The 17,085-nt window shown below is 40.3% G+C and overlaps 1 protein-coding gene across 26 annotated transcripts in view; it reads right to left on the bottom strand.

Moving 5' to 3' along the window:
- The window catches only part of LOC148420513 (calcium-activated potassium channel subunit alpha-1a), a 219,608-nt gene extending 205,030 nt beyond the window's left edge, over positions 1-14,578 (bottom strand). For 4 of the 26 annotated variants that reach the window (XM_088420932.1, XM_088420931.1, XM_088420938.1 and 1 more), the window contains exon 1: positions 13,581-14,566. In XM_088420932.1, the coding sequence (XP_088277058.1) occupies positions 13,581-13,880 (300 nt within the window). In that variant the 5' untranslated portion in view covers positions 13,881-14,566. Of the gene's footprint in view, positions 1-13,580 lie in introns of all 26 variants that reach the window. The other 22 variants (XM_088420922.1, XM_088420926.1, XM_088420918.1 and 19 more) reach the window with 11 other exon arrangements.
- Between the last annotated feature and the right edge of the window lie 2,507 nt (positions 14,579-17,085).

Here is a 17,085-nt window from a genome sequence, read left to right on the forward strand (position 1 = left end):
CTGCCTTCAATTATTTTCATGGCTTTTGTGGTTCCGAAGCCAGCGTCAACCTGAGTAAGACGGGAGCTTCCGTTTTCGGTGGGCATCAAACGAGGCGGTAATTGGCAGCGGGTGTTACTCATGCTGTGCAGGCATACTGGAAAATGTCAATTCAATGCACAGACGGCAAACTAACTTTTGTCTGCGTGAGCAGCGAGCGAGTTGCTGTCCGCTGTAAAAAAACATCCCTATGTACTTGTTAACTTCAGCGCAAGACATTCACTGAATGTCTTGTGGTCATTATTTACTAGTGAAAATATCCATCTTTTTGGTGACTGGAAACAATAAACATAGGGAAATTCCAGGTGTTGTTTCAGTCCTACAGCAATGGGAAGCTAAACATGCCCTGCTTTGATGTTAAATATTTTATCTTGTTTAAATAAACGTCAATAAACCTTTTGCAAGATGCCACATGCTGTTTCACTAAACACACTGACGAATGCAACTCCTACCTTCAGTATCTCTGACTTTGAAAACAGCTCACTTTACCTGTTCATTGTTTCAACTACCCTAATAAAGTTTAGCTGAATTCAAACCAACGATCATCATTTTGACGATGGTTAAGGTAAATGATTAATCAGCACTATCATGACCTGCTTGTTTTAATAGACATTTATAGTGTAAAGAAATAATAGCTCATTAATACCAGATTCCCACGACTAGATTAAACAGGTTACAATCGTCACAAGAAATTGAAATCGATGTGCGGCTGTCAGTATTATTATTGGCCTATTAGAATAAAACCGGTTCTTTTTAGACTGAGCACAGCACATGGCTCGCACGCAGACAAAAACAATCCGCCGTTGGTCTGTTCGGAAGTTGACAATTAACAATATTAGCCTGGCCCTCACATAGGATAACCCACAAAGGTTGCTGCAAATGGTCGGTTGACGTAGTGATGGGTGAATCTCAACACAACCTTCTTCTGAGAGAATGCAAACCCTTTTGTGTATGTGTATGCATGTACAGTATGTGTATTGCTAAGAGAGGCAATCTGGAAATGCATGCTGAGATGTTTGAAGGTCACCGCCGTGTCCCCTGCACAGAGCCTCCATCTGAGGGCCAATTATGTTGTGATGGCCACATTTCACCTCAATCGTGGTGGAGATGCGTGTGTGTGTGTGTGTGTGTGTGTGCGCGCATTTGTGTGGAAGCGAGTGATGACTGGCTCTGTCTGATAACCACAAGCGGGAAAAAAAAATGTCCCACCAGAGCTGAGAAATTTCACGCTGGAGAAGACGTTTAATTTCTGATTTGCATGCAAAATGTAAAACAAAGGCCTCACTCTTCTGTTTAGATGTGAACACAAATGGTGGTGAAACGAGGCTTTAGTTAAACACTTTGGTTTCATTAAAAGACAAATTATGCTTGGTTACACATTCATTTCTTTTCAGTGAAAGACATAAAAATGTTGACAAGAAAACATGAAATGCCAAAAATGTCCTGTTGATACTGATACCTCGTACCCTGTAGTTGCTCTGCTAGCCTGAACACATGTTGTCCAATCACATTTCAGCGTCTATATGTTTCCATGTCAAGGTAATCTGCCGATAGTCTTCAGAATCAATGGTGCTGATTGGATTTCAAATACATTAGCTATGGGACATCGATTCATCAATCTATTTTCTTAGCCGCTAAGTCTCACTTCAGTCCAAGGCGTGCTGGAGCCCATCCCAGCTCTTTAGACAGCAGGTGGGGTACACCCTGAACTGGTTGCCAGCCAATAGCAGTGCATGTTAAAATCAGATTTCAAATGTATTGTGCAACTTTTGATGACTATGACATTCTTTCCATCCACTGTAGCAACCGTAATACACTATATAAAAACATCAAACAAATATCAAATCTGATGAATATGATATATTTTATATGTCAATTTTTTATGTTAATTAAATAATGTAAAAAAAAAAAAAGTGTCAAAAATATATACAAAAAGTACATTTTGGAGAGCCAGGGTTTTGGTGTAGGAATTAACCATTAAGCATAGTAATAATACTTCGGCATCCATCCATCCATCCATCCATCCATTTTTCAGAGCCGCTTATCCTCACAAGGCTTTCTGGCGCCTATCCCAGCTGGCTAAGGGCAGTAGGTGGGGGACATCCTAAACTGGTTGCCAGCCAATTGCAGAGACGAACAACCATTCACTCACCCAATAACACCTAAGGGCATTTTAGTAGGAAGCTGGAGTACCCAGAGAGAAACCATGTGTGCTCAGGGAGAACATGCAAACTCCACGAAGAAAGGCCGAAGTGAGGTGGATTTGAACTTAGGTCCCTGAACTGTGAGGCGGACGTGCTAATCACTGCTTCGCCGAGCCGCCTCCAAGAAAACATGAGAGCCATTTTCACAGTGACTACATGTCTTCAAAGACCAGGAAAACAACAACAACAAGATTAGCAACGATCAACCATGGTGCTGTTGGCCATACAGGCGCTAAACTGCAAGTTAGCAAGCTAGCTTGCTTCTTTCTACATCCTAGCTGGTGTCAAGCAGTGGGTTTATCCCCGAATGGGTTTGCCCATCCAATGTGACAAGTACCACCAATAATTATCATACGTTTCCAATCAGGAGAACCTGCCCTCCTCCACTGTGGAGCCAGGTAGACCCTTCCTGTGTAACCTTTAAGCTAGCAATACTCCTTGGGATGTGGATGTCCTTTTAATAGCACACTGGCCAAAGAAGACATAACTAAATGACAGTGAGCCAACACTTTGGCTAGCACGGCTGGAGCTGTGTGCGTGAGTGTGTGTGTGTGTGTGTGTGTGTGTGCACCCGTGTATGTGTGTGCAATTGTGAGCGTGTGTTTGTGTGTGCCCCATGATATACATAGTCCTGCTTGATATATAGACTCTCCTTGTCTGCGGATTAACATACATCAGTGTGGCGCACTAAAATTGTCCCTAGATGGCCATCAAATCAGGGCTGGTGAATTAAGGATTAGGATGTCCAAAGGAGAATAACTCATGAGTCACACATTCCATGCTGAACCAGTGAGGGGGGACAAGATAGATGAGTGTTCGCTGTTGTCCACTTCAAAATTGATTAACAAGAACCTTTTTAAAGAATTTACAGTCAAAATAATAATACTTAAAAGATAATATTATTATTATTACTATTATCATTATTAAAAAATGCAAGTAACAAGAATGTCGCTTGAAGGAGTGCATACTTTCATTTTGGTTGAATTGGTAAAAGTGATGCAAAATGTGGAGCTTATTAATTATTTAGCTACTGGGTAAGATTTTGGAACAGTAGCACTTCTGGTGCTGAGGGGCATCATGATTCAAATGGCGAAATGAGGTAATAATTCCCAATCAGAAATGACCAAAAAAAAAAAGAATTAAAGCACATGTTCATCCGCCATAACAGCAACAAAAGAAATCTGGGCTTGACATTTTTATTGTAAGCAGACTATCTTAGTAGAAATACACGAGACAGACAGTATGATCCAAAAATCACATAAGCCAAGAAGACTGAACAATTTCTGATTCCAGGGGACATGACATGATCATTATAAATCAGATTTTGAAAAGTGAAGTGTTTTTTGAAACAAAGTGAAAATATTGTTACGTTTAGTCTTTTAGAGTTAGATTAACAGACCCAATAGCATCGCTTCAAGGCAGATCTAAAAAACAATACTTGCAGTCACCGAGATGTTCAAGAATTTCTTGCGACTTTTGTCCTCTCGAGAATGTATGTCGCTTTGATAGTATTGTCGGAGAGTCGTCTGATTTTTATTGGCTAAATATAACACTGATAGACTGCTGACATCTTTATTGCTGTGGCGGTCAATGGAAAAGCAGACGAGCGCACAGGGCTTGGGTGGAAAGTGGTCACGCTTTGCACTGCTTGGACACTTGCCCTTCACTTCCAAATCCTCCAAACAGCACATGATAGGACATGCAGCTCGATGACCAAAAGAACAAGTTAGTCCCGCGCATCCTTCACGTGTCAAAGGGACAGACTGCCAAGACTCTTGGCAATGGACGTTTCCACAAACCATAAATAAATACACAAACTAGAGTAGTACCTAGGCATAGGCTGCTGTCACATTCCGACAGCAATATAATACTGAAATAATGCACTTTAAGGATACCACAGAATTGCAATAGCTCAAACCACTATAAATTGCATCTTAATGGGCATATGAGAGGGTGGTCATGAATGGAATTTATATGTGAAATACATGCAGCTCCGAAAAACGTTTCAGTCGAGCATCATGCCATTTACTTCCTAATCGTAGAACGGCCACAAAAGGGTCCCACAGGCATCAGGGACTGGCATCGGAGGATTTCTCTCTCTCTCTTTTTTTTAAGGTTCTTTCTTTGTCCCATGTTTCATGGCAACGATGCTGGCTCTTTGCCATGCAGTATTCAAGCATACAGCAAAGCATGCTTTACAGAATGCTACAAATCCATTTTATTTTGGTGACTGACTTGTGCTGGGCCGAATTAAGCTGAGGTTAGTGAGCGCAACAGCTGAAGGCGAGGCGTGAGCTCTGCAAAACACAGTTGGTGTGTTGCCAAGCACACGACAACACACACAGACACGCGCGCGCACACAGACACACACACACACACACACACACACACATATCCCTCTGTGTGGAAACCTATGAGAGCCATTAGCATTAAAGGTAAAGCACTCCTCAATTGAGGATCTTACTTTATTGTGGCTGTGATGAAGAGATGCATACTTGGGAAAGACTTTAAAGCATTCAGTTAAATGCTCACAAGCTTCAGTGGACCAAAATCAATAGGAACATTCACTTATGGAAATTAGTTGTTGTGATGTAAAATTTCCCCAAGGCTGCCATCCATCAGTGGGCGATGCACATGAACTCAAATGTATCTCGCTGTATTAAAACAACAGTTGTAGTAGACTATTGAATGACATCCAAGCAACAAATCTACAAAAAACACACGACATATTCTTTGGGTGGAAATCATACTGGATGTAGGACACAATTCAAATTGGGACGTAAAAATAATCAATCACTTCCCGTCAATGAGGCTAATCAAGTCTCATGACACAAATATAGTGGCTATGTTGCACTTAAAATGTTTTGCTTTGAATACATTATTTTGAAGCATGTCAATAATAATATCAGTGTTACAAATAATATTTCACATCTTGTCTATAGACTGCCAATCTTATTTCCTTACAAAATGCAACTAAGTATTCCGGGAAAAAGCAATACATTATTTTCTCAGGAGTGTTCAGGCTATGTTCCATCACAAGAACTGAGCGGGCCCAGCAGGGTGGGTAACGTAAACAGCGCATCAACATCTCCACCAGACGGGATGAATTTTTAATAGCCCCATTAGACTCTGGCTGGTAGGCCAATAAACAAATATTAGAAAACATACACAATCAAGCAGAAAATTTGTATGTAATCTGAATTATTCAGGTGCTTCCTTACAGTCCATCTTTCATTTATTCCCTCAGGGCATTTGCTAGGGGTTCTACTTGTAAACTGTATGATACAGGCACCCACCACTTAAAGAAATTAATGCAGCACGATAAATTGCTTCAGCAACATTTTTAAACTATCGAGCAAATGTGGAAGTTTACATCGGTGGAATTGCTTGAATTTTTGTTTTCATGGTCACCAGCCACTTGTTACTAGGCAAAATATACGGTCCCCTCCAAAGGTATCGGAAGCGTGAGGCAAATTCCTTTACTTTTCCTGTAGATTGGAAACATTTAAGTTTGACACCAAAAGATGAATATGAGACAACAGATCAACAATCCCGCTTTTATTTCCAGGTTTTTACATATGGATCTGATACACAACTTAAAGAAAACATTTTTTTGGAAAGAATCACCACATTTTTAGGTGATCAAAAGTATGGGAACAAGTAAGATTTAATATTTTGTTGCAAATCCCTAGCTTGAAATACTGCATCAAGTCTATGACCCATTGACATCACCAAACATTAGCATTCTTGTTTTGGAATGGTTTTTCAGGCTTTCACTGCTGGTTCCTTCGGATGTTGTTTGTTTTGGGGGTTTGTTCCTTTCAGTCTCCTCTTCAGCAGTTGAAATGCATGCTCTGTAGAGTTCAAGTCTGGAGATTGATTTGGACTGTCTAAAACCTTCCACTACGACAAGACGGAAGGCTAGGGAAACCAAAAGAATATAATATATAATATAATATATAATATATATATATATAATATAAAAAAAAGGACTAATTGATTTTTCTTTTTTTGGAATCCTATCAGAGTGGGCCCCTCTAATTACAGCGTTTTCTGCTGTGTCAATTTAAAATATCGCCCTATTTGTTTGACAATAGATACAAATTAAATCGATTAATCAATAAAAAAGAATAACAATCAATAAAAAAGAATAACAACCAGGTCAACTAGGAACTAGGCAAAATAATATGCGCGACACAGAGACAGCTTATAGTCAGTATTTAGGTACAAAGTCAATGAAAAACAATACAGATAAAAATAAAATAAAAATTCAATAAAACCTGCTCTGTTTGTGAGTCACTGTGTCATTTGCCACAGGAAACAATTGTAAAGAAGAGGTGCAAACATTTGGATGCCACACACAAGATGACGAAGTTAAATGTCATGTGGAAGTTACACAAACGAGGTGGCAGGTGGACTGCAATGTCAACCTTTCCTTGAGCTGTTGGGACAGAAACAATTGTACAATTCTGACAGCTGACAGTTCTAAAGTGCACATTAACACACTTGTGTTGCACCTTTGGGGGAGGGGGGGGGGGGGTGTTGGGGGGTTGGATGTGCATTAATACAGTAAATGCATCAGCTGCTGCTCACGAAAGCACAATAATGTATGTACTCATGCTGCTTGTGCTCAAATACACACTAGTGTCATGTGGGCAGGTTGTCCTCGATAGGGCAAAATATTCATTAAATTAATAAGCTTTATGCTTTATGGCAGCTTCCAAACTACCTGAAAAATAAACAATTTTTCGGAGAAGGCTGGCAATATTAAAACCAAGTAACATGGGAACAAAGTTATATATGAGCTTAAGCAATAACAGTCTCCATGTCTTTGGCTGAACTGCAACCCTTCCATCCATTTTCTATAGCCGCTTATGCCCACAGGGGTCGCAGGTGCCTATCTCAGCTGGCTTCGGGCAGTAGGCGGGGGACACCCTGAACTGGTTGCCAGCCAATCGCAGGGCACACAGAGACGAACGAGTAATCACGCGTCCAATCCAGTATGTCCAATCCACCTGCCATGCATGTTTTTGGGGAGTGGGAGGAAACTAGAGTGCCCGGAGAGAACCCATGTGGGCTTGAACCGGGACTTTTGAACTGTGAGGCGGACGTGCTATTCACTGCACCACCACGCCGCCCGAACTGCAAACCAATAGAGCTGAATTAAGATTCAGGACTTGTGATCAAAAGACTTGGAGCTATTGTCTTGAACTTAATGGTTGCCAGTGAAAATAGTGTTGCACTAATAAACGGTGATGGTGGACATGAAAAACACTGAAGGGAAGGCACTGAAAATGCACCCAATGCCATCAATGAAATTGGTCCTGTGTGAAAACCCAAGGACAAGCAGTGAGACAAACAAGGCAGACAATAAAGAGAAAGAAAAGCTAGAGGGATGGATTTGCTAGAGGGATGGATTTGCTTATATTTTTCTAGTTAGTCAGAGAGATGTTCAAATTACTGAGAGAACAGTTCGCGGGAAAAATGCGGGATAATGGGGCAGTAAAAGAGAATGATCCGGTGCCACAGGATGCCACATAAGAAGAAAACAGATTTTTTCTTGTTTATTATTATTATTATTATTATTATTATTATTATTATTGCTAAGAATTAATATGGGGCTCTCAAAAGTACAGTTCACCCCTCAGCTGCAAATATTCATTTGCTCGCTAAAAAATAGAAAGATGAGGCTCTGGGAAGTTCAGCTACATTCATACTCACATCTGTTGAGGCAGTGCTTCTCTGTTATATTTTGCAAAGCCCACCCTAGCAAAGAGAAAACACCCACCCTTGCCACACCGACCATACATAGGATTATTATCTATAAAAATTGCGGACCATATTTTCCGCACTATAGGAGCACCGGTTAATAAGGTGCACCTTCAATGAATGGCCTATTTTTTTTTAAATTGCATGATGCATCCACTGGATGGAACTGCACTAAAGGGAATGTTTTAAAAATAATCAGATGAGTCGTCAAACTTTATTCACAGAATATAAACGTTATTAATACAATATAAACGTTCTTACAACTCCCAAAAGAATGTTTTATTTTAGTAATATCTGAAAAATGGGCAAAATACCGCTTGATTACATAAAAAGACTGTTTAGATAAATGCCAAAACAATAAGAGTTTAAAAGATTATAATTACGATTATATATTAAACCTAAATATTTTAATCAAATTGCAACCAAAACCCTTAAAATTTATTGTTTTGTTGTTTTAAAATCTTTGCTATTTTGCACTAGGCATGTTGTTGTTAAGTTTACAAACACACACATGAGTATATGCAGTCAGTATCCATTGTCAGCTTTATTTTGGAAGTTCAGTCAGGACGTCACTGTGTGTTATGGATAGCATGTAGACCAGTGGTGTCAAACACATTTTTATTTTGGGCCACATTGTAGTGATAGTTTCTGTCAGAGGGCCGGAATGACTGTGAATTCAAATACATTTTAAGTGTGTTGATCACACATTTACCAAGATTTGATATCAGAAGCCGGCAAAAACTGCTCAAAAGAGATTTGAAGAATAAGAAAATGTTTTTCTTCCCCCAAATTTGTAAAAGTTAAAGACAACTTGCAATTTTGGTATTTTAGTCAGAAACCTGAAGTCAAATCAGCATTTCAAGGGCCACGAAAAGTGAGGTGGCGGGCCGGATCTGCCTTTGACACCGGTGATATAGCCTGTGCCCATTCAGAGGACTCCCTCGTTCAGGACTCTTTTGAAAGCGATTACTGTAAGTCTGTGTTTTTATGTCTTTTGGACATCTTTGTTGCCACATGGTGTTGACACCTGCTGGCTTCGAACATCTTATACATGCATCATACTCTTGCCAACGAGCTAATTAGCTTATGAAAAGATCGCGACCATGCTCGTTTAGGATTGCAATAGCTAATGTTAGCATCGATGCACATCCCTTCGCATAGGTTATTTGTGGCACATTTTTTGTTTAGTAATGGATAATGCATATTTAGATTTGACTTTTAGTTTAACTCTGCATGTTCATGAAGCTCACTCCACTAAATTGAGATAAAGTAGCAAGATGCTCAGCTTTATGGCTTGTGAGACATCGCATTTGGCTTGCTGTTGGTCAGCGCTCACGTACTTGTATCCAACACATTGTGATAACAGTAGAGTTATATATATCATTTGATCTGATTGATATATTAGGCCAGGGGCGGCCAAGTCTGCTCCCTGAGATCCACAATCCAGCCTGTTTTTGATGTTTCTCTTCAACCAACACACCTGATTTATTATCCGGATTCTGAAAAGCATACTGATGAACTAATCGTTGGAATCAGGTGTGCTTGTTAAAGGGAAACATCAAAAACAGGCAGGATTGTGGCTCTCGAGGACTGGAATTGGCCAGCCCTGTATTAGGCGCACCGGATTATAGGGCACACTATCAGCTTTTGAGAAATTTGAAGGCTTTTAGGTGCACCTTATAGTGCAGAAAATATGGTTAGTATACCTAAAACGATATCCTTTTTAACAACACAAGGAAAAAGCAATATGAAAGACTACTTCTAACAACTGTTAACTGCTTTTTGTTTTTTACAGCATTTATACAGGTTAAAGCATCAATGTGCCTGAAAAAAAAAAATACAATACTTATTTTATCACAATTACACATAGCAAAAACAAATTCTTTTCCCTGGGGTCATCCGTGCCCCTCCTGGCCTCGTCCACAATTTGAGAAACATGTGTAAAGGCAACATCAGCAGGTAAAGGTTCTCCTATTTTATCATAAATATTGGGGGGGGGGGGGGGGGGTCTCTGAATGACGCAAATAGTGCCATGTTTCCACCAGCCTCTAAAACAGACGATGATACCATTCATATCAAAAAAGCTTCCATGCTCCACCGTCCTACGCATATCTCCACTAGCAGAGGAATCATGTAAGAACTTCTGGAGGTGGCATGACGCAGAGCAGATAAACTAGACTATTAGGTAACCAAACAGCACAGAGGAAAAAGACGCACAACAACACAGAAAATAAGCTTCATAGTCAGAAAAACAGAAAATAGATAATGGCAATAATAAGTGTCTAATACTTTTGTTCAGTGGTATTTGGTGAGATTTGTCAGTGTAAAAATATGTACCTTGGTTCAATAAATGTTGGTACCCACTGGCCTACCGAAACCACTGGAGCTGGGTCCTGAATTTGTACACATTCAACATGCAAACTGGTCTTAACAGACTGACTGTGTACAAATTCTGGACCCAACTACAGTGGTCCAGGTAGGCCATTGATTCCCACCCTTATTGAACCAAATTATATTTTTTTACATTGGAAAAACCTCACCACGTACCACCAACCAAAAATAGTGTTTCCAGTTAGCATACTAACTGGTGTTTCTAGTTAGTCTACTAGATGTTTGACATTTCCTTTGCTGCATCCAGTGATCTCCTTCCATAATTATCCTCTTAAAGCCCTGACAGACGACAATCATTTAGAAGAATTAGGACACAGCTGTGTGTCAATGGCAACAGACTTATTTCGCAATGACTTCCTCCTTCCTGCTGCATTCTCACATCATCCCAAAGAAAGACTTTCAACCCCCCCCCCCAGCCAAACGAAGATCCATCCTGTTCTTTGCACTTGCGCATTTAGGCAGCCGCTCCAGTGACCTGAACACAGATCCAGTTTCCAACTCTCTAATACTCCTAACGAGCTTCTTCCCTCTGCAGCCAAGTGCCAAGCCCACCAGTCACCCAACAGTATGATGCAGCTTTCCAGAATAAAAAAAGTGGGAGCGCTAAAATTGTTTCTTCTTTTTTTACAAGGGTACGCAAGCAGATCCACACTCACAGTCACAAGCTGGATTCCTGATCATAATTGTATGCTTGCATTTTCATCTGAACCCTTGCAAAACTGTACAAAGCACAATATGATGGATGCTTTGGATCTATTTCTTTATGTACAAAAACATGAGAGACACTGACGTTATAGTCTGTACCGGAAAGTGGTCCAAATCTTTACTCATTTACTGTAGTAGAAAATAAAGCTGGCAGGTATCTACTTATTAAAGGAATCAAATGTTGCCTGTTAGATATTGCGAGAACTGTTTACACATTCTGAACGGAAAATAGATAAACTGAGGATGAAAATTATAGATGCTTGATGATTGTTTGCAGGATCATTAATATCCATGTCACAAGACCTACATGCTTGTTACTTGGCTGGATTACAAGAAAACTGATGAACAAATTCCCACCAAACTTGTAGGAAGGTGGTAGCTCATGTAAATGGTTTAAGTATGCATGATTTCCAATTTAAAGCACTTTGATGATTAAAAATACAGGTTTATATGCTTTTCATACCTGTGCTTTTATGGCAGGACCCAGTGTGCAAAGCGCTGAAGGTCTGCGTGGTAATGTCACAAGCATAAATGAGCCTCAGCCATTATGGCTCCCGATGTGGCTGAAGTAAGATGGTTAGGTTTTTGTCTTCCTGAATTTTCAATGATTGAAGTAGTTTAACTCAATGTTAAAGTAGTTTGCACACTGGTATTGATTGATCCATTGTGGGGATGTCTTGCACAATTTTGGGCTCGTGTTTTGGATGCTGGGTGACATTTTGGAGCCATTGTCCATTCAAGGACTAACTAAGAGAGTGTTGCTAAGTTTAGTTTGCATTTTTCTGACTATTATTTGGATTTTGGGAGAGCTAGCAAGGACATCTGTTGCACTCAGCGCTCACTTGCCATTTTTGCACACAGATTAAAAACGAACGCTTTGAGTAACACAGGTCACATGTTGACTAATTTTTTTAAGAAGTGTAATCACAGGAGCAAGGCCTGACAAAATACTTATATTGAATACCCATGATCCGATCAAGACCAAAATGTTAGAGAAAAATCCTCGACCAAGTCAAGATCGTGTTAATTATAGATGTTTGTATTCTACTATTAGTAAGGGTCTATATAAGAAGCTAGTTGTATTCAAGCCTGAGATGTTAAAGCATTAAAAGGTCACATATTCAAAGAAACATAACCAGTCACCTATGTTTGAGTCTGAAAACAACAGATAACTAGACCAGACCAAGATCAAGAAGTCTAACCTCCTATTACTACTACTGAGACACTATTGTGAAACATCAGAGGCTATACATCCCCACATGCACAGTCACAAGTACTAAACAACATGACAGGATTGTAGCAAGCATATATAGTAGATCACACTTTCATTTGAACTAGACAGGCGGCACCAACACATCAAGGTCAAAACACATCACTTATCCAACTCTCACTCACCCGTCCATCCATCATCGACACTTTTGAAAGCCACCTTCTGCTTTCACCTACAACAACTGACAAGACTTGTTTATTTACTTATCAAATATCAAAGTAGCTCCTGGCAATACCATCACAAAATAAAACAAGAGAGAGTCAAGGAGGAGCTCAGGGGGCTTATCCATAGCCTATCTGCTTTTAAATGGAGACCATTCAACTTCGACCAGCAAAATGGCAGACAAAGTAATAAAGGTTTCTGGACTCTGGAGAGAAATTCTACTCTGGCTGAACAGAAGCAGAACTGGAACTGCATTACGGTATGCTACGTCACAAGACGGCCTGGAGGAGCTACCTATAAGATTAAAAGATAGATGGGCAAACGGTCTCCCTATCGACCCATTGTTGACGGGATACCAGTCTTTGATAGGCACTTCCACATTTTCGACTTGTGCTTTATGACACTAAGTCTTGGAAAAATAACTAAATAAAATAAACACACATACGGATTGAGCCCCGACTCAAGCAGGTTTACGTCGGCGGATCCGATTCAGTACGGATGCTCATTCTCTAGCTGTGTATTTTCACAAGGCTTCACAGCATAAAGCATTCACCGAAGGTTCTGTCAACGATGGGTCGATATAGTAAGTTTACCCAGTTCTCATTAACACAGTAAGAAATATTTAAAATATAAATACTTTTATTCTTAATTTTTCTTTTTTTTTTAATCAGTTTAGCATTGTTGGTTTTCAATCATGGTCCTCATGGTGAGCTGGATGTTTTTAATGTCTCCCTGCTGCAACACATCTGATTTAGATGATTAGACAATCTGGAAGTCAGCATCAACTGGAGAACAATCCTGATTATTTGACTGTGGTATTTTGTAACAGAGGACTTTCAACGACACTATCCCATAAGGACCAGGTTTAAACCCCCCTAACTTATAAACAGTTTGATAGAACCCTTGCTGTAGGTTCCTGGGATTTTACCAATAGTAAATGTATAAATTGCTCCTCAAATTGAGATAGTTGCTTCTTAAACTGATTGTTGCTCTGTCTTGTGGCCCGGTGCCATCGAGACTAGAAAACGGCAGCCCCTTACCTTGCTTTTCACGTTGCAGTGGCAGCACACGGTCCACAGGTACTTGAGGGTCCTCCACAATAAGATGATGAAGAGCCCCCCGAAGAAGGTCACCATGGAGGAGGCGAGGAACGCCCACCACATGCGCTGCCCATTATTGTCACAGGGCACCTCGGATGAGAAAGGAATGACGACGTCTTGCATCTTGGAGATGAGGATCGAGGAGTCGGCGGCGGCTTTGGGTGGCGGAGGGTCGCTATCGCTTGTCCTCATAGAGCTGTCGCTGCCATGGGGGACCGTGCCATCCGCCTCGGCTAGCATGGGGGAGCCTTGGAGAGCCTTGGCCGGCGTCCCCAGCCCCACTCACCAGCCATAACGCCCGGGAACCGCGAGATCAAACAAACGCCCTTTTAGACTCTTTCCCGACCTCCCGTCAGTTCTTTAGATAGCTAGGGGGAAAAACAACCAGGAGAAAAAAAACAGCTTGACGGAGGCATTTAATATCCGAATCGGGAATTTTGACCCAAAAGAGACACATGCGAGTCATCGCTCGCCATGATAGACGACGGCGGCGGCGGCGGCGGCGACGACGACGACAACGACGGCCTTGAGCCGCCGATGACAGCTTAGTCAAAAATAGGTTGTGGTGGGGGGGAGGAAACCTTCCAAAAAGAAAAGACTTTTTTAAATAAAAATGAATAAATGAATCCACGGTTGGGGACACCTCGCTCTAGTAGTCTTCCATCCGAGCCGTCTCCCCCTCCTCCTCCTTCTCCTCCTCCTCCTCCTCCTCCCCCCTCGGTGGCACTTTCGCCGGGCGAGTGTTGTCAGGCTGTGACGGGCGTTTGTGGTCAAAAGAAGCAAGGAGGTCTACACGCTCCGGCGGCTGTCTTCAGTGGAGTAAAGGAGGCTGCACGCACTCAACCAGTGGACTGCTGCGTGTGTGTCAAAGAGGGAGAGGGAGAGGGAGAGGGAGAAGGAGAGGGAGAGAGAGCGAGAGAGAGCGAGAGAGAGAGAGCGCGAGAGAGAGAGAGAGAGAGAGAGAGAGAGAGAGAGAGAGTTCGTGCGTGTCTCCATCCACAGCTGAGCGCCTGTCACGACGAAGGAAAAAAACACGCTACAGGGGGGCACTAAAGGATCCTAACGAAATAAAATCTTGCCCATGAAAAATATTCAAACATCTCCCAAAGTAAGCAGTTTTTTTACCCATCTCGGATGGATATCGCGTCCATTTTGCCACATGCTGTCGACTGAAAATAACTAAGTATGATGCTATGATGCCCGTTTTGGTCACTGATGAATCCAAGTAAAATACGTTTCTCATTTTGCAATCTATAGAAATTCAAAGTTAACACACTTTGTACACTCATTTTGATAACCATTTTTTAATGTTAGTTAGTCCTGCCGAAAAAAACATTTTGCCACTTGTCACTCAACATTAAATGTGCTCAAGAAACAACCAATCACCGGTCGGCCAAAAGTCACATAACGAAAACCAGAAAAAGGTACGCCATTGATGATTAGCCATTGGTGGTTACCTGTGAGCCAAGCAACTGTGATGTAATTTTCAGTCCACAAGTGACAACACGTAAAGGTAGTTTTTGCTAATTAAAAATGGCTATCAAATTAATTACAGACAAAATACTAACGTTTTACTTGAAAATTGTAAAGCCATGTATCCCCTTAAAGGGACACTGTGTAAGATTTAGACCGTTTTCATTAAAAAGGAATAAATTAAATGATACATTTCAAAAACTCGCAAATAAATGTGTTCTTAACAACCAACAGTATGTTTTAAATATAAGCGTAGGTCTAGTTATCATTAAATTATGTTTCATGTTGGGGTGGCACTTCTCCGGAGCCAGCCATGTTTGTTATAGCTATGGACAATGGTAAGTGCAGCACCTCCTGCTGTCCGTAATGAAAAACGGTCTAAATCTTACACAGTGTCCCTTTTAGGCTTATTTTACTAAAATTAATGTGAACGTATGCAGTTAATTGTAAGTGATTTTAATTTGTAATTTAATTGTAATTAACCAGGAATTTATTGCAATAATTTGATGTAAGATGTTTTCACTCTTTACACATAAAACCGTTTATTGCAATTATAAAATCATATTTTAAATTGTGGTAGAGTGGTCTTTGTGCAACACAAGGTGTGGGTTTGATACTTGGCAATTGTGGCCAGGTCAAAGAATCCTCAATCATGATGCTGTTTCATTGTAGTGTAGGTGGAAAAGTGCTTGTACCCTGGTCAAAGAATCTTTGAGCAAGATATTGAACCCTCAGATTGCCCCTGATGCTTTCATCAGTAAGTAGTCAATGTAGATGGAAAAGCATCATAAGTGAAGTAGAATTAAATATGCAGGGTGTTTTTTATAACAGCTGTTTGATTTATTCAAAAAAAAACAACTAATATTTTAAATAGCATATTTTAAGTTAAAAAAAGCATTTATTCAGAAATCACTGAAGATATAACAAAACCAGTTCAAACCTTTTTTGCATAGGCGTTTTAAATGTATCCAATTTGATCTTTGGTGTAGTTTTTCATTATCATTCTTGAAGAAATTACATAGTTTTATGTTCCAGAAAAACTAAATAGGCTATAGTTCTTTGCACTAAGCAGCTAGAAAGATTCTCGTGATTATGAGTCTTTTCGATTTGGACCTTGAATGAATGAAGCTTTACTTGACAAGGACAATTGAGTCAGACAGTGATGAGACCTGTTTTTTTGTTTGTTTTGATTTTTGACCATTACGTTTTAGTTTGATTCTTATGGATTTGATGGCAGCAGGGGTTGCTTGAACCCAAACTGTCCTGCAGTATGAGATGTAAAAAAAATATTATTGCTTGCATGTACTAGAGGACAGTCTGTCTATAGTGAGCTATGTAATGTCCAATAAATTTCATGCAGTTTAGATTTCTTTGTATTTTTTACATTTATTTTGTACGAGTCTTTTATTTAAGTCGGGGGTCCAGTACCAGTTCAAGGTATTTGAATTCCGATAGGGTTAGAATTTTTATGTATTAATTTGGAACTATATAGGAGATTTTTGTATTGAGTTTATTTTTTTAATTAGATTAACACATTGACACAGTTTTTAAATAGGCACCAACTGAATTTTATTGAGCCACTGTCTGACCTTGACCGACGATGTTGAAAGAACAACAGCAGCCTGCCGTGGTGTCTTGGCAGGTGCACAGAACGACTGCATCATCCGCATAAGGGTTGGCAACTGATATCAGCAGATTGAGGGCTTATCAGTTATAGAGACAAAACAGTAAAGGTCAGAGTAATGAGCCCTGCTAAATTATTGAGGTTCTGTATTTGTTCTAGCCTGCTTTCTACCAGTAATCATTGAGAATCTGTGTATTCCAAGCACATCACTTTTGGTACTTGTCATTATTTGAGAAAGAATTCTGTGAGGTAAATAGAATACCCCTCTTATATGGTGCATATATTTTGTTGTCTCTGGTAATTGTACAAAAGGCGGTTCCAGCTGAATGTGTTTTTGTCTGAGGTATA

The sequence above is a fragment of the Hippichthys cyanospilos genome, chromosome 8, assembly GCF_059441005.1.
Source record: "Hippichthys cyanospilos isolate Australia breed blue-spotted pipefish chromosome 8, RoL_Hcya_1.0, whole genome shotgun sequence".
NCBI classification, from domain to species: Eukaryota; Metazoa; Chordata; class Actinopteri; order Syngnathiformes; family Syngnathidae; genus Hippichthys; species Hippichthys cyanospilos.